This window comes from Lemur catta, chromosome 9, assembly GCF_020740605.2.
Source record: "Lemur catta isolate mLemCat1 chromosome 9, mLemCat1.pri, whole genome shotgun sequence".
Lineage (NCBI taxonomy): Eukaryota > Metazoa > Chordata > Mammalia > Primates > Lemuridae > Lemur > Lemur catta.
This window is the reverse complement of record NC_059136.1, coordinates 17,943,596-17,964,479: the sequence shown is the minus strand read 5'-3', so window position 1 is coordinate 17,964,479 and position 20,884 is coordinate 17,943,596. Positions and strand designations below refer to the sequence as shown.

The following is a 20,884-nucleotide window of genomic DNA, read 5'->3' as shown; positions in this document are numbered from 1 at the left end:
TCAACAGTGTACTGGAAGCCTTCGACAGTGCAATAAGGCAAGAAAAAAAAAATATAAGACATATATCTTAGAAAGGAAGAAATAAAACCCTTTGTATTTATAGATGACATGATTATCTAAGTAAAAAATCACATAAAATCTTCAAAAAACAAAAGGGAACAAAAACCCCTAAAGGTAATAAGTGAATTTAGCGAGGCTACAGAATATCACATCAACAAACAAAAATAAATCTTATTTCTATATACTAGCAATGTATAATTGGACATTGAAATTTTTTAAACAATATCATTCTATAAGAACTCCAACAAAAATGAAATACTTAGGTATAAATCTAATAAACTTGTATGGGCTCTATATGTACAAAACTACAAAATGCTGATGAAAGAAATCAAAGATGACTTAAATAAGTGGGAATATATATCATATTCATGTATTGGAAGACTCAATACAGTACAGATGTCAGTTCTCTCCAAATTAAGCTATAGAATTTAAAGCAATACCAATCAAAATCCCAGCAAAAATGCACCTGCCCTGTCCATGGAGAGAGACTGAGGTTTGTGAGCTCCAACCTGAGCACGAGGGCAGCAGGACGACAAAGCTGTCAGCTTCCCTAGTTTGGGCCATTGTCTGTGCTGAGAGCAAGAGGAAGCTGCAGTCCACCCATGCTGCCCTCACCCTGACACCCTCAGCAATAAACAAGATAAAACAATATCTTAAAGATAAGCCTGACCACGTAGGCATGAACCAGGAGCTGTAATGGCCTTTCTTATACTCCAGAATATACATGAAGACAGAAGGGCATTCTGATGAAGTTATTCAAGATGGACTCAGAGTGTTCATTGAAAAGAAAGCACAGCTAATCCTTTTAGGGACAGAAATGGACTATGTTGAAGACAAATTACCCAGTGAGTTTGTGTTCAATAACCCAAACATCGAAGAAACTTGTGGCTGTGGAGAAAGCTTTAATATTTGAAACCTCAGGACTCCTCTGGCTATAAGCTCCAGGAATGCTAGCAGAAGCCTTAGGGCTTACTGAAGGAATCATGTGACTGTCACATGCTTAATGTGTGGCTGCCTTGTGATGAAAATAACGTGATGCATTTTGAAAATGAAGCCAGTGTTAGATTCCAGAAGAAGTGACATTTGTATTCTCTGTAGGGGACAGAAAATCTCTCTCTCTGGATCATTTTTCTTTTCTATAAAGAAAAAAATCCTGCCCTGTGCTTAACTCTCTTGCACCCTTTCTGTTAGAACCGTTTCATTAAAGTTGCTTTGCTGGGCAGCCATTAATCCATTCAGGAAACAGATTGGATCTTTAGTGAATGGCTCGAATGTGTATCTCCCTCTGCATTTTTCCCAACCAGATTGGTGACTCTGAAAATTCAGAGGCAGGAAATCCTGACTGCTGGTAGTAACATAAGGGTGCATTATTTTCCACCCAAATTTGGCATAGCCTTTTTGCACTTTCATCAAAAATTTCATTTCCAGATGCCTCATTTGTGTACCCCTTAACAGTACCAGGGAAAGATTTCCTTGAACTATAATGCAGGATCGTTCTGAGTGATGGTATCAAAGGTGAGAAATACTTCATCCACTGGTTTTTTAATCCATTTCTTTTGCCACCTTAAATGTTTGCTCAAAGATGGGATCTCAAGCTGACTTTGATTCTTTTAGTTGAAAAGTCTCTTAAAAGCCATCTAGCCCACCCAACTCAATTCTGTATATGAGGAAGTAAAATCTCAGGGAGGCCAAAGGACTTTTGTCCATTCACCTTCATTCCACAAGCTGGGAGAGAGCAGGGACTCTACCCCTCCCACTTCTTCCTTGTAGGTGACACATGTGCTCTGAGCCAATCAGTGAAAGGAAATGGTGATCTGACTTCTTTGGTCAACGTTTTGATAGAATTTCTTTGTAATTTGGTGGGATTTCACTTTAAGTGAATCTTATTTTAAAACTCTTTTATGTGAACTATTATACCATCTTGTTTCTTAAACTTTGAAACAATGGTTTATACTAGCAGAGAAAACGTTATGGCAACCCAGAATTACTCTATTAGGAATGTAGTTCTAATTGTGAAGGAGAACATAGGGGTCTTTTCTTAAAATTCCCAATATGCATATACTCTCTGGTTCCTAAGTCCAATTGCTAACTTTTTTTTCTAATTGTTACTACAATTGTTCACAACTGCTAAATTATTTAAACAATATTTTAAACTACCATTTTTATCACCAAGTTTTCTTTCAAAGCATTCCTTATATCACTTAGTTAATGACTTTCCTGAGTTTGACATATTAAGTATTATATGAGATGATATATATGCTTTTTGCAAAAGCTGATTCTGATGAATTCAAGTAGTTGGGTTCCTTTATGTTTGTCTTATTTACTAAAGTACTTTGCACAAAATGCATTAAAACCTAGAGAGTTTTACATAAATGCTCATGAGTTTGAATCATTAATATAATTGATTCATTTATAATTTGTGTAATATTTTATGTATGCAGAGACTGAGTTATCAATTAAAAAAATATGGCCTCAAAAATCCCAGAAGGATATTTGGTAGATATAGGTCAACTGATTTTAAAAGGTAAATGGAAAGGCACAGGAACTAGACTATCTAAAACAATTTTGAAAAAGAAAAATAACATTAGAGAAATCACACTATCCAGTTTGCAGTGGTCCCCAACCTTTTTGGCACCAGGGACCGTTTTCATGGAAGACAATTTTTTCACAGATCAGGGAGGTGGGAGGATGGTTTCGGGATGATTCAAGTGCATTACATTTATTGTGCACTTTATTTCTATTCTTATTACACTGTAATATATAATGAAATAATTATGCAACTCACTATAGGTTGGGGACCCCTCATACTGTAAAGTTAGAGTAATGAAAACAGTGTGATATTGGTGAAGGCTCTAACACATGTGTAAGTGGAACAGAGTAGAGTCCAGAGGTAGATCTACTCAAATAGAGCCAATTGATTTTTCCCCAAAAGGTGCAAAAGTATTCCATGTAGAATAGACAGTCTTTTCAACTAGTGGTGTTAGAATACTTGGACATTTTTACGCAAAAAAATGGATCTCAACACATATAAAAATTAACTAAAAAATGGATCATAGATCTAAATATAAAATAAAAAATTAAACTTTAGGCAGAAAACATCAGAGAAAATCTTCATGACCTGGGAATAGACAAAGAATTCTTAAATATGACACCAAAAGCATAATCATGCCAATCACATATCTGACAAAATATTTGTGTACAAAATATTTGAAGAACTCTGAATGCTCAATAATGAGGAAAAACTAGCCCAATAAAAAATGAGCTAAAGATAAGATGCACTAGAAGGGACATAAGATTGTCAAATAAGCACATAAAAAGATGCTCAACATCATTAGCTAAATTAGTGAAATGCAAATTAAAACCAGGATGAGATACATCTACACACCTATTATAATGGCCAAAAGTAAAAAAATACTGACAATACCAATAGCTGAGAAGGATGCTGAGCAACTGGAATTCATATACACAGCTGGTGGGAATACAAACAAAATGGTACAGCCATTCTGAAAAACGGTTTGACAGTTTCTTAAATTTAAACATACATTTACCCTATGAACCAGTAATTCCAGGTATTTAACTCCTAGATATTTACCCTAGAGAAATGAAAACTTATGTTCACACAAAACTAGAACATGAATGTTTATAGCAGCTTCTCATACTTGCCAAAAGAATGGAAACAACCCAAATGTCCTTCAACAGGTATTGTGGTACATCCATATTTGAAATATACCTTTAAGAAATAATCAACTTTAATTAAAGGGAGGGTCAAGCAGATGCCCTTGTATTCTGTGATTAGCCAAAAAACATTTCACTGTGTGCTGAAAGGAAAGCTGAGTTAAGACTTAGAAAGCTAAACAAATAACTCGTTTGCTGATTAATCATATCTCACTATGAGCTCTACCATACACAATGGATTTCTCTTGTGTTTTCCTGCCATTTTGTATAAACAGATGGAGGCTCTTGTCAAATTGATTCCTAGATAGCCTGGCTTTCCCCATCTGAAATGGAAATCACTCTTTGTGTGGATGTCAAGGTTTGCGAAACATGTTCTAAGTAATTGTGTGAAGTCACAAAACATGGCTAGCAAAGGAGAGAATTCATCATTTGTCCTTTTTGTTAATCATTTTCAGATATAAGTGAACTTAAACTCATTTTTCTTCTTTTGCCTTTCACACATGCTATAAAAAACTCAATATAACTTCCCTTGATTTGGCATAGCCATTCAAAATTTGCTTTCTCCACACTGCAACAGTTAACAAGCTCGAAACAAGCATCTGACACTTTTTTTTAAACTTAAACCACATCATTAAAAATTGTTTCTTTCACAGCTTCAAAGAAGGGAATGGGATAGGGATGAGAGTCCTACGGCCCAGCTTGGTCACTGATTCAGTGCAGTGGGGAGGGGAGGGGAGAGAACAAGTAGAAGGGAAACCAAAGAATCCAATGACTTTGAGGTTCTTTTTTTAATGTATGAGTGGCTGGCAACACTGTTATCTTAATTAGATAATAAAGGAAAAAATATAGACAGAGAAGTATGAAATATTTGAGGGGAAAGATACTTATCTGTATTTTACCAGTGTATTTATTTTTAAAAGTTTGCACAGCTGCAAGATCTCTTACTGTAGAGTTTGTTAGAGGATCTCAAGTTTGACAGTTACAGAGGCAATGTGGTTTTTAATTCAAAAGGAATCATCAGGGGTAATAGATTTTTTGTTGTTGTTTTAGGCAAGGTCTTGCTCTGTCACCCAGGCTAGAGTGCGGTGACGTCACCATAGCTCACTGCAGCCTCAAGCTTCTGGGTTCAAGCAATCCTCCTACCTCAGCCTCCCAAGTAGCTGGGACAACAGGCGGGCACCACCATGCCTGGCTAATTTTTCTATTTTCTGTAAAGACGGGGTCTCGCTCTTGCTCAGGCTGGCCTTGAACTCCTGAGCTCAAGTGATCCTCCTGCCTCGGCCTCCCAGAGTGCTGGCATTACAGGCATGAGCCACCGCCCCAGCCAGGAATAATAGATATGAAGGGAGCAAGGAGCCATTATATTTAACAGAGAACACTGTAAAGTTAATAGTGAAAAGTCCTCCTGCTGGTCCCTGAAATGCAGGAGGAGAGAGAACCCTTCGAACCCACAATGCCTATGATAGAGAGGCTTTTGAAAAAAAGGAAGCCGGGACTTCTCAGATATGATGAACTTGGTTGTTCCTGGTGGCAAACTTCCAGGAAGCCAGACCCTTCCTGTTCAAACGCTGTGGTTTCCTAAGTGACATATAAATAGTTCTGTCCCCAAGAAAAGAGTTAAGAATGGAAGCCAAGGAGCCCCATGTGCACACACATCGGAGTGCAGCTGTCAATGTTGCCGACAGAACGGCATTAGCAAAGGTGACTCTGGGAGAATGTGGGGCACAGCGGCCACAGAAGCAGCTGGATGGGGCAGGGGTGGGGTTAGGAGATGGAGTCAGGCACAGCGCAGGGACTTAGCATGCAAAGAGCAGCAGGCAAACTGTCCAGAAGACAAGAAAGGGGGTGGCAGACCATCATGAAGAGAATGAAGAAAAGGAGAGCTGCAGACATCAGGGGATTTATAAGGCTCTGCAGAGAGGGTAGCAAAGACCTACTATTAATAGAAACAGACTGTAATGCAAGTTGAGTCTGTACGTTCTTAAGAAACGGGAGAAAAATCAAAGCATAACTAAATCAGACCAAAGTGTTTGCCTTCACACAGGCACGAACCTGTAGGAACAGACCACCATGCTGCCCAACTGGGAGCCAGGACTCCCAGGCCCATCCCCAGGACAAATGCAACTGTTAGAAGGCAGTCCTAAGTCCTGGGCATACCTCGAAGCCTCTTAGAGTTACATTTTATGAACTATTGAAATGATTTATGCTGAACATATTGAAATATGAAACAAGGTCTATACTAGCAGATTTTAGTCTAGGCAACATTATGGTTTCATAGGCTGTTGCTTGATCTTCTAGGAGTTTTTTAAAAAAAATATCTAACAGCAGATACTTCTTATCTGCCATGCTCTTTTTTTTTTTTTTTTGGTGAAACCTCAATAAGGGAATACTAATTATTAAATATGAAGAACAATTTAAAGTTACTGGTATTCTTTAGGCAATTAAATAACCCGTTGTCCTTTAAGTAAACCATCTGATAATCTGAACATAATTACTAACAATTTAATATCTGAATTTCCTGAACTTCAAATAACGATTTTAATTTGTTTTGTTATAACCATTCATCACTGACAGCCATAGTCTAAACTCTACAAACTATTAATAATTGGCAGGATCTTCCATTATTATTAGAGGCCGTGTGATGGACCAGCTAAGAGACACAGGCTGGAGCAAGTGCTAGGTGGTGTGTGCCCAAACCCAGCTCCACTGCTTACTAGATATGCGCCTTCGGGCAAATTACTTACGCTCTCCAGGACTTAATTTCCTCATCTCTAAAACGGGGATGATAATAACTGGACCTACCGCATAGGGCTGCCATGAGGATTAAAGAAACCTAGAACAGAACCTCCGTAAGTACTTGTTAGTGAATATAGAAGGCAATTAGCACAATCCTGGGTAATTTGATAAATATTAATACTAAGCACTATATACATTAACTGTTATTTCCATTATTTTCTGATGCTCTTCATGATAATTTTAGTAGTCATGTTAGGGGTATGTGAAGCTGGTAAATATGCCCAACAATTTCCATATTCTCAAAAGACTGAAAAATCACATAGCAATGACATTATCTCCTTTTGTAACATTCAGTTCATCTCAGTTTAATGGAACTATCCCTTTGTATTCAACAGAGTTGAAAATATGTCAATGAGGCTGGAGGAAATCAATGAAAGAGAAAATTTTATGAAAACTTCCCTTCAGACTGTTGACCTTCGACTTTCTCAACTGGAAGAATTATCTAACAGAATGGTGAACGCTCTTGAAAATCTTGCAGGAATCGACAGGTCTGACCTGATACAGACACGGTCCCGAGCTTCTTCCGAATGTGATGCAACCTACCTTCTGAGGCAAAGCAGTATCAACAGTTCTGACGGCTACAGTTTGTATCGATATCATTTTAATGGAGAAGAATTATTGTTTGAGGATACTTCTCTCTCCATGTCCCCAGGGACAGGATTCAGGAAAAGAACCTGTTCCTTCCGTGTGAAGGAGGAGAAGGATGTGAAAATGCATCTAGTTCCAGAACCTCAGAACGGCCTTCACCTTTCACCAAGCGCGAGCACACCAGCAACAACAAATGGCAGTCACCTTGCAGTTGATGACTTAAAGAACACTTCAGAGCCAAAGGTAGGTCCCGATGTCGGAATTTCCACTGAAGATGATGAAAGACAGGCAGACTCTAAAAGAGAAGAAACTGCCTCCCCAAGTCTAAATCAGACAGATGTGATGCATGTGCAAGACAAATCAGACTTTCAAAACACTCAGCTAACAGTGGAAACAACGAATGTAGAAGGCACTATTTCCTATCCACTGGAAGAAACCAAAATCACACGCTATTACCCTGATAAAACATTCAATGCCTGTAAAACAATGAAGTCCAGAAGCTTTGTATATTCCCAGGGAAGAAAGCTGGTCAGGGAGGGTAACAACTGGAATGCAGAGTACAGTTCCATCATGGACCAGCAATGGACGACAGAATGGAACTATCAAGTTCAAAAGATCACACGCTCTCGCAGCACAGATATCCCTTACGTTGTGTCAGAAGCTGCAATGCAAGCCGAGCACAAAGAGTTTACAGATACGGAAGATGAAAACTGGGTTCCTGCAACAGTCCCTCAAATCCCTCGTTTATCCCTAGCTTTTATTGACAGAACTGGAAAGGAAAACTTGCTGTCTGTGAAAACAGATCAAACTTTGGGGTTCCCATCTCTAAGGTCAAAAAGTTTACATGGCCGTCCTAGGAATGTCAAATCCATGCAGGGCAAATTAGACAGACCAGGGCATGCCAGTAGTGTAAGCAACTTGGTGGTGGTGTCTGGAACTACAACAGGAGAAAAAATGGTTAAGCAAGAGAAAACATCCACAGAGACTGAATGCTGAGCTGTTTTGTTTCTTTGACTTTTTTTTTTAACAATCAGAACCACAACTGGGTGCCAGCTTGGCCACCTAAACATCATCAGTTTCTGAAAACGTTTTCCTTAAAAAAAAAAATTGGAAATTTAGGCTTAATTTAAATTTAATACACTAAACTTAGAGTATGTTTTGTTAGCATATGTTTGTAGGCTTAGGATTTTTTAGCTGGAGTAGGAGCAAATGAAGGTGACAATACTCTAATCGAGTTACACTGGTCAATCAGTGTGCAAGATTATACAATCTCTTTATTCCTGAGGGCCACCAAATAGCCTAAGAAATGCCTTTGGGCATTTAAGTCACCATTATGTTGCTTAAGAAGTAAGCAACTACAGTAAGAAAGAGAAGTTAAAGAGAAAGCAAACATGAAGAAAGGGAGGGGCAGGAGGAAGGAAAATAAAATGATGAAATGTGAGAAGGGGGAAGGAGCCATAAACATCATATGTTTTTTATGAGGTCTTTCTTGTTTGTTTTATGTTTTAATGTTTTATTTTAAATTACACAATGGGAAAAAAGTACACGATTATATCAAACATCACACTTTAAAAATTTAGGATGACCATGAGTTTTGTTAATGTCTAAAAATAAAGTATTCAATATACATTTTCTTGTTGTCCTATAGTCCTCCACAGCAAACACAAATAATTATATCTGTATGTAATGGTTTGTGCAAAGATGTAGCTAAAACCTAAAGGATATATATGTTCAAGAACCACAGAGACCACTCATGGCTGAGAACACCAAGTGTTTTGCTTCAACTTGAAGTTCAAACACCCACCATAGTACTAGGACCCCATGCAGGGGGTCCAAAGGGGCCACTGTCTAGGAACTCTTAAGGCCACCCACCACCAACACTCTTGACTATACCAAAAGGAGCAGAGGGGGCAGAAAGGGGCCTCCTCTGGGCAGAGCAGAGGTTGGACTTAGACCCTGGGCCCTCACCATCCCCCAAGAGTAGCTCAGGGTCTAAGTGTGTCTCAGGCACACACAGAGCACGCCAGTCTCCCACCTGGAGTTACTGACAGCTGTCACTTCTGCTAATGCCTCATACCCAGAAAACCATTAGGTAAAGTATCCAGGAATTGGTGGTGGTAGGGTCAGGGGACGTGTCAGACAGAAATGGGAGATGATCACAAAAAAGGCGACCAGCACTCCCATTCTCATCTGGGCTGCAGACCTGCCCTGCTGCCAGAAACTGGCAAGGGAGGAGAGAGACAGGACAGAGACACAGACACAGAAAGAGAGGCAGAGACAGAGAAACAGAGAGAGGGAGAGAGAAAGACTGTAGCCTGTTCCACAATAGTAGCTCGCCGCAGTTATGCTAAAGGTAGTGATCAGAGATGGTAATACCTAAATGTGTTGAATCTTTTTCCTCAAAATAAGACTAAGATTTTAACAGGCATATTAGAATCCCTGAACTGGGCTGAATTTATCAAAAAGGACTCATATACCATTCCTGGGGGGAGGGAGGGTTTGAAATTTAAAAATGATAACAATTATTTAATAAATTAAGCTATTATTTGTATATCATTACATTGAGACTATTTAATTGATCCTGCTAAGTGTGTTTATTTGACCCAACACTTTATCCATTACAGTTTTACCTCATTCCTGTATCTTTCCTTTGAGTGTCAAAAACCTTTCAGCCTTTTGCCATATCCTAGCAAAAAGTTTTCTCAGAATAAGCCAGGGAACCTATGACAACTCAACAAAGCTGGTCTGAAAAAGACAAAGCTTATCTTTGGAATTCTCCACCTCTCTGTTCATTACACAGTCCCCCTTTTCTGTTCTCTCCACCTTGCCCCAGATGTGGAACCCACATCCCATTTCCTTAAGTCTCACTAAGATTTGTGACAGCTATCTCCTGTCAAGGTGTTGGCTGAAAGGGATTTTTGATGCAATATGCACTTTTTTTTGGATACAGGATATGGCGCTGTTGCCCAGGCTAGAGTACAGTGAGTGGCGTCACCGTGGCTCATTGCAACCTCAAACTCCTGGGCTGAGGTCATCCTCCGCTTCAGTTTCCCAAGTAGCTGGGACTACAGGCATGCACCACCATGCCTGGCTAAGTTTTTAAAGATTTTTGTTATTTATTTATTTATTTATTTTTTTTTTTTTTTGAGACAGAGTCTCACTTTGTTGCCCGGGCTAGAGTGAGTGCCGTGGCATCAGCCTAGCTCACAGCAACCTCAGACTCCTGGGCTTAAGCGATCCTACTGCCTCAGCCTCCCGAGTAGCTGGGACTACAGGCATGAGCCACCATGCCCGGCTAATTTTTTTGTATATATATTTTTAGTTGGCCAGATAATTTCTTTCTATTTTTAGTAGAGACGGGGTCTCACTCTTGCTCAGGCTGGTCTCGAACTCCTGACCTCGAGCGATCCACCTGCCTCGGCCTCCCAGAGCTAGGATTACAGGCGTGAGCCACCGCGCCCGGCCTAAGATTTTTGATAGAGACAGAGTCTTGCTATGTTGCCCAGGCTGGTAACATACTCCTGGCCCAGCCTGGGCAATATAACAAGACTCTGCTCAAACTCCTGGCCTCAAGCAATCCTCCTGCCTTGGCCTCCCAAAATGCTAGGATTACACATGTGAGCCACCTTGCCCAGCCTGATGCAATATTCTCTAAGGATTTTTGTCTTACATATCCAAATGAATAAATTCTAATGGTAGAATTTAGGAACCTGTCATTGGGCCAACTATTCTTGAAACCTTTCTCACACACCTTACATCATACCACATAGCTGTTTAGTACTTTTACAATTTAGTACAACTCAAATATTGAGGGTCTTTTATATAGAGCACTGTGCCAGACTGCTTGTTATTACATTATTAATAATATTAGAAACTAATATCCAATCTAACCAAATCTAAAATTATCTAATACATTAAAATGAGAAAACTGCATAGGTTTAAATCATTTAATATAGAACTGTCTTAGTAAATAAATAAGAATTATATTTCTGTCCCAGGTAAAATATAATAAGAAGCCTTCTATTATTATATCCCTCAAATTCTGACATACTCATAAATGAGTTATAATATGGTAATTGTTATAAAGTAAGCTAGTTTTGGACTTTGAGCAGTGGGAATTAAGACTGGAACTATCAAAGGACCTCATTATGAGGGGCTCTCTCCTTTAAGACTGTATGACTGCTTAAATTCTGAATATATATTAATATCCTGCATCACCATGATGTTCCTATAGTCTTTCATAATTCAGGTTTCAAAATCTAAAAATTAGACTGCTAATGTTGTCATATAATTATTCCACATCAAAAATGCATTTCTGCTATATATATATGAAATAGATAAATGAAATCATCCTACTGTCTCCTACTTTTTAAATAAATTTTCCTGTCATAAAAGATACAGAAAACCACACAAAACACTTATATGACTTAAATAACTATTGTAAGACAAATATCCTTGTAACCACGGCTCCAATTAATAGAATTTGCCAGTTACCCCGGAAGTCTCTCTGTCCCCTGCAAAGTAACTATCTTTTCACAGTAATCACTTCCTTTCTATTCCAGCTACTATCACTATATTACAAATGGGTTAAAACACCCATTTGATTATTCTCATGGATTCTGTGGGTCAGGAGTTCAGACAAGCACAGCAGTAACGTTCCTGATTTGTAGTGTCTGCTGATTTCCATGGTGTAAAAACTCCAACCACAGCCAATTTCGAGCTACCAGTGTGGCCTCACTGCATGTGGAGGTGGGAAGACATGCTAACAATGGGCTCTTGCAAGCTGGTACAGGCTGGCTACGGCACACCACTGTCTCTGCTCCACTGTGTCTGCGGCCCCAGCTGGAAAGACTCGGTGTCTGAAGGTGACTCAACAGCTGGAGGCTAGAACCATCTAGAGACATCTTTACTCACATGTCTGAAAATTGATGCTGGCTCTCAGCTGGGACCTCCGTCTCAGTACAGGACATGCACGCATGGCCTCTCCACTTGGTCAGGGCTTCCTCACAGCACGGCAGCCTCACAGTAACTGGACTTCTCACACAGTGGTTCAGGGCTCCAAAAGTAGATATCCCAGTGAGCAAGGAAGAAATGCCATTTTTTTTTTTTTTTATGGTCTAGGCCCAGAAATCTTGCAGAGTCATTCACTCCTACTGCATTCTGTTGGTTACAAGTGAGTCACTGAGGCCAGCTGAGATTCAAGAGTAGGGGTCATATATAGGGGAATTTTAAAAAATTTTTTAGACGTGTTTTAAATCACTATGCTTGCATTTCCTTATAGTTTTATCACCTGAGTGTTCCTTAGCACTATACTTTAGCCTTACCCCTCCCACCTGTTTTTTCCATCTGAAGGTCTTTAAACTCCTTTTAATCTGTCAATTAGCCCCTCCCTCACCTTTCTCTTCCTTACAATTACTCTGTTCAAGAACACGGGTCATTTGTCTTGCAAAGTTTCCCACAGTCTAACTTTTACTTATTGAATACTCAAAGGCAGTTTAACATGTTCTACTATATCTGCAGGTTGGCAGGGAGAGTCAGAGGCTTACTCAGGCTTAGGTTCAATCCTTTGGCAAAGCTATTTAGGTGGTGTTGGTCCTTTCACTATGAGGCACATCTGTCTACTTGTTTTTCTTTTCTTGATGTCAGCAGCTGTTGATGCTCAATGCCTATATCCCTTCATTCATAGGAGGCTGAAAATTGTAATACTCAAATTCTACTATTCTTTTTTCATTTCTTAGTTGGAATACTTCATAAAGAGATGACTCCTTTCATCTACTAGTTAGTGCATGGTGGTACAGTTCATACTATATAGCAGGAATAATGACTGATTGATTTTTCTCATTTGCCAGTTTTCAAAATAATGAATTAGTTCTTTATCATTCTCCAAAGGACAGAGGCAGCTATCCTCAAGCCACGCAGAGAGCCCTCAACAGAACTCTATCTTGCCTTGCCAGCACCTTGACCTTGTATTTCCCAGCCTCCAGAACTGCGAGAAATAAATTTCTTTAATCCACCAGTCAGTGGTATTTTGCTATGGCAGCCTAAGCAGACTGTTTCTCCCTCAAGAAACAGATTTTTTAAATTACTTAATAGTCATCTTAAGAGACCATATACTCAGTCAATGGCATAGCTTTGTAGACATTATATATAACCACTTCTGACCTCTTCCACTGATACCACCATGATCTTATTTTACCTGGACTATTATAATAGCCCCCCCAACTAGTCTCCCAACTTCCACCATGCTGCACCATTACAGTTGGAGTGATTGTTTTAAAATGTAAGTCAGATCATATTACAGTCAGCTCAAAACATTGCAAAAGTGTCTCAACTTTTGGGGCCTATGTGATCTGGCCTATTGTTCCCCTCTGACCTCCTCTCCCACTGGATTAGGCTACTTCAGGCCTCAAATGCCTCACACAGGGTCTCATTTAGGACATTTGCACCACTATGCCCTCTGCCAGAAATGCTCTTCCTACTGATTTCCACCTGGCTTGCTTCCTCACTTCTTTTTGTCTCTGCTGAAACGTCATCTAATCAGAAAGGTCTTCCCTGACCACATCCAACTTCCCATTGAAAAACAGAACGCTCATTCTCTTCCCATGTTTTATTTTTCTTCACAGCACTTGTTACCACCTGATATGTTATATATTGATTTTTATATCTTTCTACCAAGCATAAAAATGCCAGGAAAGTGGAAACTTTGTCTTCTTAGTGTCTTGAATAGTGCTTGGCACAAAGTTAATACTGCAAATTCATTAGCTCACTGAATGAGTGCCTGAATGAATATATAAAATACCTAGCACCTAATAAGTATTCAAGAAATGTTAGCTCTTTTCTTTTCTGGATAGGGAAAAGGAAGTGATCTGTAGGGAATTCCATCATTCCCAATGCTACAAGAACCAATAATGGAAACAGAGGTGTAGTCAGAAAAATAGGTGAAGCAGGTCAAAATACTGACGTTAGAGCCAAAGGAAGGGAATGATCAACCACACCAAACATACAGAGTAGTCAAGGAAATCAGGATCTGAGAAGAGGCAATAAGACTAGTGTTATGGACTCAATTATATCCCCCCCTAATGCTTATGTTGAAACCCTAACCCCCTGGTGTGATATCTGGAGATAGGGATGTTAGGAGGTAATTAAGGTTAAATGAGGCCATAAGGGTGGCCCTAAACCAACAGGATTAGTGTCCTTACAAGAGATACCAGAGAGCTCATTATATACCCTCCACTACCACCATGTGAGGACAGTGAGAAGGCAGCCATCTGCAAGCCAGGCAGACAGCTCTCACCAGAACCCTATCTTGCTAGCCCCCCTTTATCTTGGACTTCCCAGCCTCCAGAATGGTGAAAAATAAATTTCTTTTGGTTAAGCCACCATTCTGTGGTATTTTGTTATGGCAGCCTGAGCAGACTAATACAGCTAGATATGTGAAAAACGTCATAAAATTTAGTGTTAAGCCAATAACGAATCTGGAAATCAGAGTTTTTCCACTTTTCAGTTGTATGGTAACATGTTAAGAGTTGTAGATCCTAAGAAAACCTGTACAGGAAAACCCAAATCACAGAGTAAGTCATTCAAATATAAAAAAAAAAAAGGCCAATTATTGCTTTAAGAGTATTTGTAGCAAAAATCCATTGAATGTAGAACAACAGAACATACATAAAAATAAAAAATGTGTGCACAACTATTTTTAACACCTATAATCCAATAGAATTAACATTTTAAAGTACAATTATGGTTCCTGGGCAAAATGGAATCATGTGTTACTCAAAAAGGTTAACCTGAAAGATCAGTAGGGTTCTGAATCCAGGATAAATTATTTTCAGAAAAAGAGCAACTTTTTGAATGTCTTTAAATTGTTAAATGTTCCCATGAACAACAGTTGTATGGCTGTGATTGGTATGGCCAAATTGGAGCTTCCCAGTGACATTAATCGTAAATGCTGGATTGGGGTTTTATTCCCCAAGTGCAAGAAGGACCTAGTCTGAACTAACAGATTCGCCAAAATGTAACACCACCAGCTCCCCTCCACCAAAGGCTGCTCCAGTTTCAGAAAAATGTGAGAGTTCAGAAATGCCCTGAGCTTGATATGCTGGAATTTGTCTGTTCTTTGCAATTAATGGGCAGATTTTCGGTTCCATAGCCTATTGAAGCTCCCCACACCGCTAGGGTCTTACTCTTGATGGGCTTTTGATTCTTTATCTGTTCATTAGCATCTTTACCTGTGAGAATGAGCAAGAAAGGAAGGCAACTTGCTTAAAATCTTTTTCCACATTAAAGTTTAATAAGGAGAGCAGAAATTACTGAACTAAACTGAGGAGTCTGGGTTGCCTGTCAATGTCATCTGTCCCGTCCCCACAACACACATGTGTCTCAGCATCCTTTGGAAATCAGCGGTCGGCTCAACTGGTAGGAGGACACCCCTGTCTCAAACATTTGCGCAAAGACAACTGACCGGCTGATGGAAGAAAATTCTCCCCAGGTGTGGGAACTTCGGAGGGGGGTGGGGTATGACAAGCGATACGGACCGCGCTGAACTTTTGAATCTGGTCACTGTTGGCTTCCAGTGCCGGTTCCTCACACGCTAGGCGCGGACAGTGTCACTGCCAGACTCCGCGACCCCTAAGTCACTTTCCCGCCCGCCCCGGGCTCCTCTCCGAGAACTTCAAAACAATGCTCGCCCAGGCCGGACGACTAAACCTGTGCATGTTTAAGTCAAGGGGCAGTCGCGGGGCAGTCGGTACAGAGATACCCTGCGCCTCGGTCTCGGCCGCCTGCGACTGCGCCCCCAGGCCCCTGCGGGCCGCCGTAGGTTCCCGCGGGCCGCCGTGAGCCCTGCGGGCCGCCGTAGGAGCGCCGTCCCAGAGCCGCTCTCTCAAGATGGCTGCTCGGCTCCGCTTACCCCGGCGCCCCAGCTGAGCCCGGCAGCGGGCGCTCGGCGCAACTCTTGTGTTCCGGTGTCAGCGCGGACTACTGGCCGGGAGCGGCGAGCCGCTGGCCCTGCGCGCGCCGTCTCTCGGGGCGGGGCACCGAGCCCCTTCCGGGGATGGGCCCGGGCGCCCGCGTCGGCCCGGCTCAGCCCCGGCTCCTCCCCGCTCGGGCGGGCGCTTTGCCGTGTCCCCGCCCGTCAGTCCGCCGGGCCCGGCCGGCCGCAGACGGGGTCTGGGCGGCCGCACGGATACCTCTAAGTCCGGAGGAGTCTGGAAGCGTTAGCGCTGCCGCTGGCCCGCGACGCGGCCGGGGCGAAAAAGCAGTGGCACCATGTTCTCCCTTAAGCCGCCCAGACCCACCTTCAGGTCCTACCTCTTGCCGCCGCCTCAGGTAAACAACCCCCTCCTCGCGCGCACCCTCTCCTTGGCGCTTCCGGGGAGCCGCCAGGCCGGCACCCGGGAACAGGACCGCGGGAGGCTGCAGCCGTCTGTGCCCCTAGTCGTGCAGTTGCTCGGTCTCCGGCGCTCGGAGCGCGTCTTCTCGGGAGCCACCTCTGGCTTGGTGGAAACTTGTACAACTCTGCCGCAGCCATTCTCTGCCCGAAGTCCTGTCGTCCCGCAGTTTTGCCGTGTGATGAGATCCAAGGGAGCGTTTGGAACTGGATTTATGTCGTTCGTGGCCCGGTGACGGTCCCCACTGTGACCGCCAGCATGATTGCAGCGCTTGTGGGCGCTTGGTAGAGGTTACCGATCTGACATAAATGTGAACACCTGGAAGCGGTACAGGCAGTTTTAATATTTTTATTGTCAGGCTCCCAAGTTGATAATGAGCGGATCTTAAAAGAGCTTGTTTAAAATGTGAAACAGTTTACGTGGGGAATATGTCTGTCGCATGTGTCATCGCTTAGAAAAGTTGTCTTGGTATCTCATTGGGGGGGTTGGGTTTTGATTTATTCTGCTAATGTATTTCAGACTGACGATAAGATCAGTTCGGAACCGAAGATTAAAAAACTGGAGCCAGTCCTTTTGCCAGGTAAACATTAGTTAGCATTCTAACAGATACTGTAGTAACGTAATTTGGTCTAAGATTATTCTACCGACTATATGTTTAACTTTCTGTTTCTTTTTAAACTTTCTCCACTTAAAAATCTAATGACTGAGAAGAGAGAAAAGAGTTGGCTAGAGAACTACAGCAGCAGCCAAAAATAATGATTAATTGGTGTTTATCCTTGACAGTTTAAAGCATCATAGAAAACAATCAAGAATAGCACTACCTAATTTTGTGTGTGTATGTCCTGAAATGTTCTTTTTGAATGGAAGTAAATCTTTAATTGCTTGGGTAGCAAAAGTATTCTGTGCCCTTCATGTCTGTCTGCAATGTAATGCATTGATTAATAGTCAAATCATCTTAATGCATTTTGATAGTATGAAAAGTGACTTTTATTATGTCAGTGTCTCTATACCAATAACAAAGCTTAGTGAACTTTGAATTACTTACTTGGCAGTTGTTTTTTGAAGTTGTCAGCTGTATTTGCAGATTTGCTTGTTTCAGTTTAGAATAGAGTTTTCCAACAGAAAGAGGCACTATTGACATTTTGGGCAGGATAATTCTTTGTTGTAGGGGGCTGTAGCAGCTCCCTGGCCTCTAGCCACAAGATGCCAATAGACCCCCTATCCCCTACCACCTAGATGCAGCCTACTTGCCACAACGAAAATGCCTCCAGGCATTACCAAATCTTTTGTTTTTTCATACCTCTGGGGGACAAAATTTCCTCCTGATTGAGAATCATTGCTTTAGAACAAAATTTTCCTTAGCAGCCCTTAGTTAGAGACAGAGGTAGGGATTGGTGGTAGACAGGAGTTTAGTTTTAGAACATACGAAATATTATTTGATTGGTATTTTGAATTGTATAACAATTGTATAATAATTAGGAATAGTCAGTTGTGTAATATAATTTTGGGGGCCATATAGCCAGATACTTAAGAAAGCCTGTTTTAAACTTGAAATATAATCTAATATCAGTTTGTATAGCTACTATCATGTTTAAAAATGTTAGAGACCTTACTTAAAGCCAAATCTAATAAAATAATTAGAACTTTGTACGTTGTAACTGAACAAATTTGGAAACTTTAAAATTTTAAATATTAAGTAGGGACAAATATATTAAAAACATCAACCTTTGGTTCCATATGGTAGTCTTTTTTAAAAAGACTTTTAAAAGTCTTTTTAAAATTTATTATGGGAATTAGTTATAAATATTTTCCTTTGATTTTGTTAGTGTTCAGGCAAACAGTGTGTACTAATTAATCCTTTGTACTTTTCCTCAGAGTGAACAATAGAATTACTAAGTAACCCTTGCTCCCTGTGTGCTCTGTTTTAGTCTTAGTCACTCCAGGCATTTAAAAGGCAGCAATGGGAAACAGTCAGTACTCATCTTGAATGAATGCCTGTGAGCTGTTGAACTTTGGCTTCCTTTACTTGAATAAGCATGGTTCTTAGGCTTTGATTCCCTCTTCCCATACAGTGATTTGACAGTAATAAACAACATGGTCTTAGCTACAAATGCTAGTACTTGATTTTTTTAAATTAGCTCTTAGGTTTAAGATATGCCTATAAAAAGTGTTACTAAATATTGATAAGCTTTTTCTTATTGTAGGGTTTTTTATAAAATTACTACAAACTTACCTTTCTACTGAATAGTCAGTTTTCTGGGGAGATTTTAAACCCATTTCCTGACTGTGAGTGGTTTACTTGTCCCAGAAATAGCAGCTAAGTCTGAATCTTTTGGTTGCCCGTTAAGGACTTCTCTGACTTCTTAATTTTTCTTGCATTGACTCCCAAGTCACAGCCAAAATCTGCATGCATACATGGTGGCTCTGTCACCCAGTATTCTGTTGCACCTGCCTTCTCTTACAGAACATTTAACCAATCCTGAATTACCATGCCTTCTGCCCTCTTTCTTTACCTCTTCTGTTCTTACCCTTTCACTCTGGCCTTCCCACACTCTTCCTGGTTGTGTCTGTGGCTGCCCAATTATGGTCTCTGTGTCCATCTCTGACTACCACTAGAACCTCTGTTGCTCTTCTTTGGCCTGCAGCCTACTACTCTACTACGAAATCTGGAAGACAAATGGAAAATAACTAAAGTATTGGTGATGTAAAGACCTAGACTAGGATAGGGCTTTTACTAAGAGGGATTGAATAGTATAGTTCTGGCCTTCGTTGCCATTAGAAATCAATAGAAAACATGGCCAAATCACCTGTGGCTTTATACAGGCACACAGAAGTAATTGTTCAGAGACATAATACTGCATGCTATGTTTTGGCATAGTGCCTTGGGTCCAAGGATATCCTACTTCAGTTGCCCGAAGTTTGAACTTTTAATTCAATAAGCAGATGAAAATTAGAACACAAAATCAATTGTTTATTTGTGTGTAGTCAACCACGTGCTCTGTTGGAACTTAACAAGGCTAAATTTAAAATGATCCTCATCTTTTATTAAATAAAGAAAATAGAAGAAAATGACTAGTAATTTAATTTAGATTGTGGTTTATGTTAGTAATTTTCAACTTTCCTGGTTCATGAAACTCCTTGAAGATGGAGATTTTACCTAATTCAACTTTGTGGTCCTGATGTCTAGCATAGTGCCTGGAATGCGATAGGCACTGGGATGTTTACTGAATGAACCCCTCAGACCACCTACTTAAACTGTTACTTTAGCCACGCACACATGCAGACAGACCAAATCCCAGATTTAAGAGTAAGAGGAAGGACTGTGTTATTTTATGCCAAATATCTCAAGAGAGTTATATTCATGCCTGGTATTGAAATACAGTACTCTGTCAAAGGAGTTAGCTTTTGCGTAGGCTTTCTCTTCGTCTCCCCATCATTAGGTGAATCTCATTCTTTTAATGATTGTATATGTGTAAAATCACTCCAATACTTTTTGAAGATCATGTATGAATTTTAAAATGTCTGTGCGTACATGTTTATGTTCCAGCATATATCCATTAAGAGCATGTGTCTTTTTTTGATAGCTGCTGGACTGATGGATTGGTTCAGTGAGCATTTCCTAGGTGCCAGGGTCTATGCTAGGTGGGGAAAGTCTTGGAAGTGTAGTGTGCCCAGGGGTCAACTGCCTGTTGACCAGGTAGAAGATTGTGATCTGGATCAGTGGTTTCCAAATTCCAGCCAAGGCCTGGCATCAGACCTAGATGGAGTTTTTACCAGCCATTGGTCAAAATGGGCAAGTTAAGAAGCATGCAGCTTTCTTTCATAAAGCTAAATTTATTTTATTTAAAGGATTGTCCTTTATTCTGAGATTATGTTCTTCTAATTTCTTTGGTGTAGATTTGTTCTTTTGTTAAATGATGATAATAGTAGCTGTGGCTTTAAAAAACATTTTTAAGTTAGCAAAATAAAAGGTTAAAAACTCTTATTGGTTCCTTAAATTATTTTTGGTAGTATATTTAGTTTGAAATCTAAACTGGAAACCACTAGATAATATTATTATAATATTATAGATACAATTTAATGAGCACTCACGCAGAGAACATCAATTATTTCGTCTGCCTAAGAGTCTTTCTACCATGTGAAAAATGTATCCTCCCTCTTTTGGCAAATTGTTCTATCCCAGTTCCACCCAGCCTTGGGTTCTAGTGTGGCCAGCAAGGATAATAACTCACCCTAGACTGCAAGCGTGAGCACAGGCCTGCCTCTGGATATTTTTAGGTTAGTACTAAGGAAAGAGATCGTTTTTAGTAATGCCAGTGGCCACAGTACCAGAAAACCTGTCCAAAAGAGTGAAGAACACCAATGGGTTCAAACCC

General features: G+C 40.5%; 2 protein-coding genes and 1 pseudogene across 3 annotated transcripts in view; all 3 read left to right on the top strand.

The window, feature by feature from the left end:
- Window positions 1–8,689, top strand: part of TRPM1 (transient receptor potential cation channel subfamily M member 1) — a 64,471-nt gene extending 55,782 nt beyond the window's left edge. The window contains exon 27 of the mRNA XM_045560842.1: window positions 6,867–8,689. Within this exon, the coding sequence (XP_045416798.1) occupies window positions 6,867–8,115 (1,249 nt within the window). The 3' untranslated portion in view covers window positions 8,116–8,689. The remainder of the gene's footprint in view (window positions 1–6,866) is intronic.
- Window positions 521–973, top strand: LOC123645027 (annotated as a pseudogene).
- Window positions 8,690–16,212: 7,523 nt separating the features above from the next.
- The window catches only part of MTMR10 (myotubularin related protein 10), a 46,673-nt gene continuing 42,001 nt past the window's right edge, over window positions 16,213–20,884 (top strand). Inside the window, exons 1-2 of one of the 2 annotated variants that reach the window (XM_045561839.1) lie at window positions 16,213–16,446; window positions 17,028–17,088. In XM_045561839.1, coding sequence (XP_045417795.1) covers window positions 16,387–16,446; window positions 17,028–17,088 — 121 coding nt within the window. In that variant the 5' untranslated portion in view covers window positions 16,213–16,386. The remainder of the gene's footprint in view (window positions 16,447–17,027; window positions 17,089–20,884) is intronic. The other variant, XM_045561840.1, reaches the window with a different exon arrangement.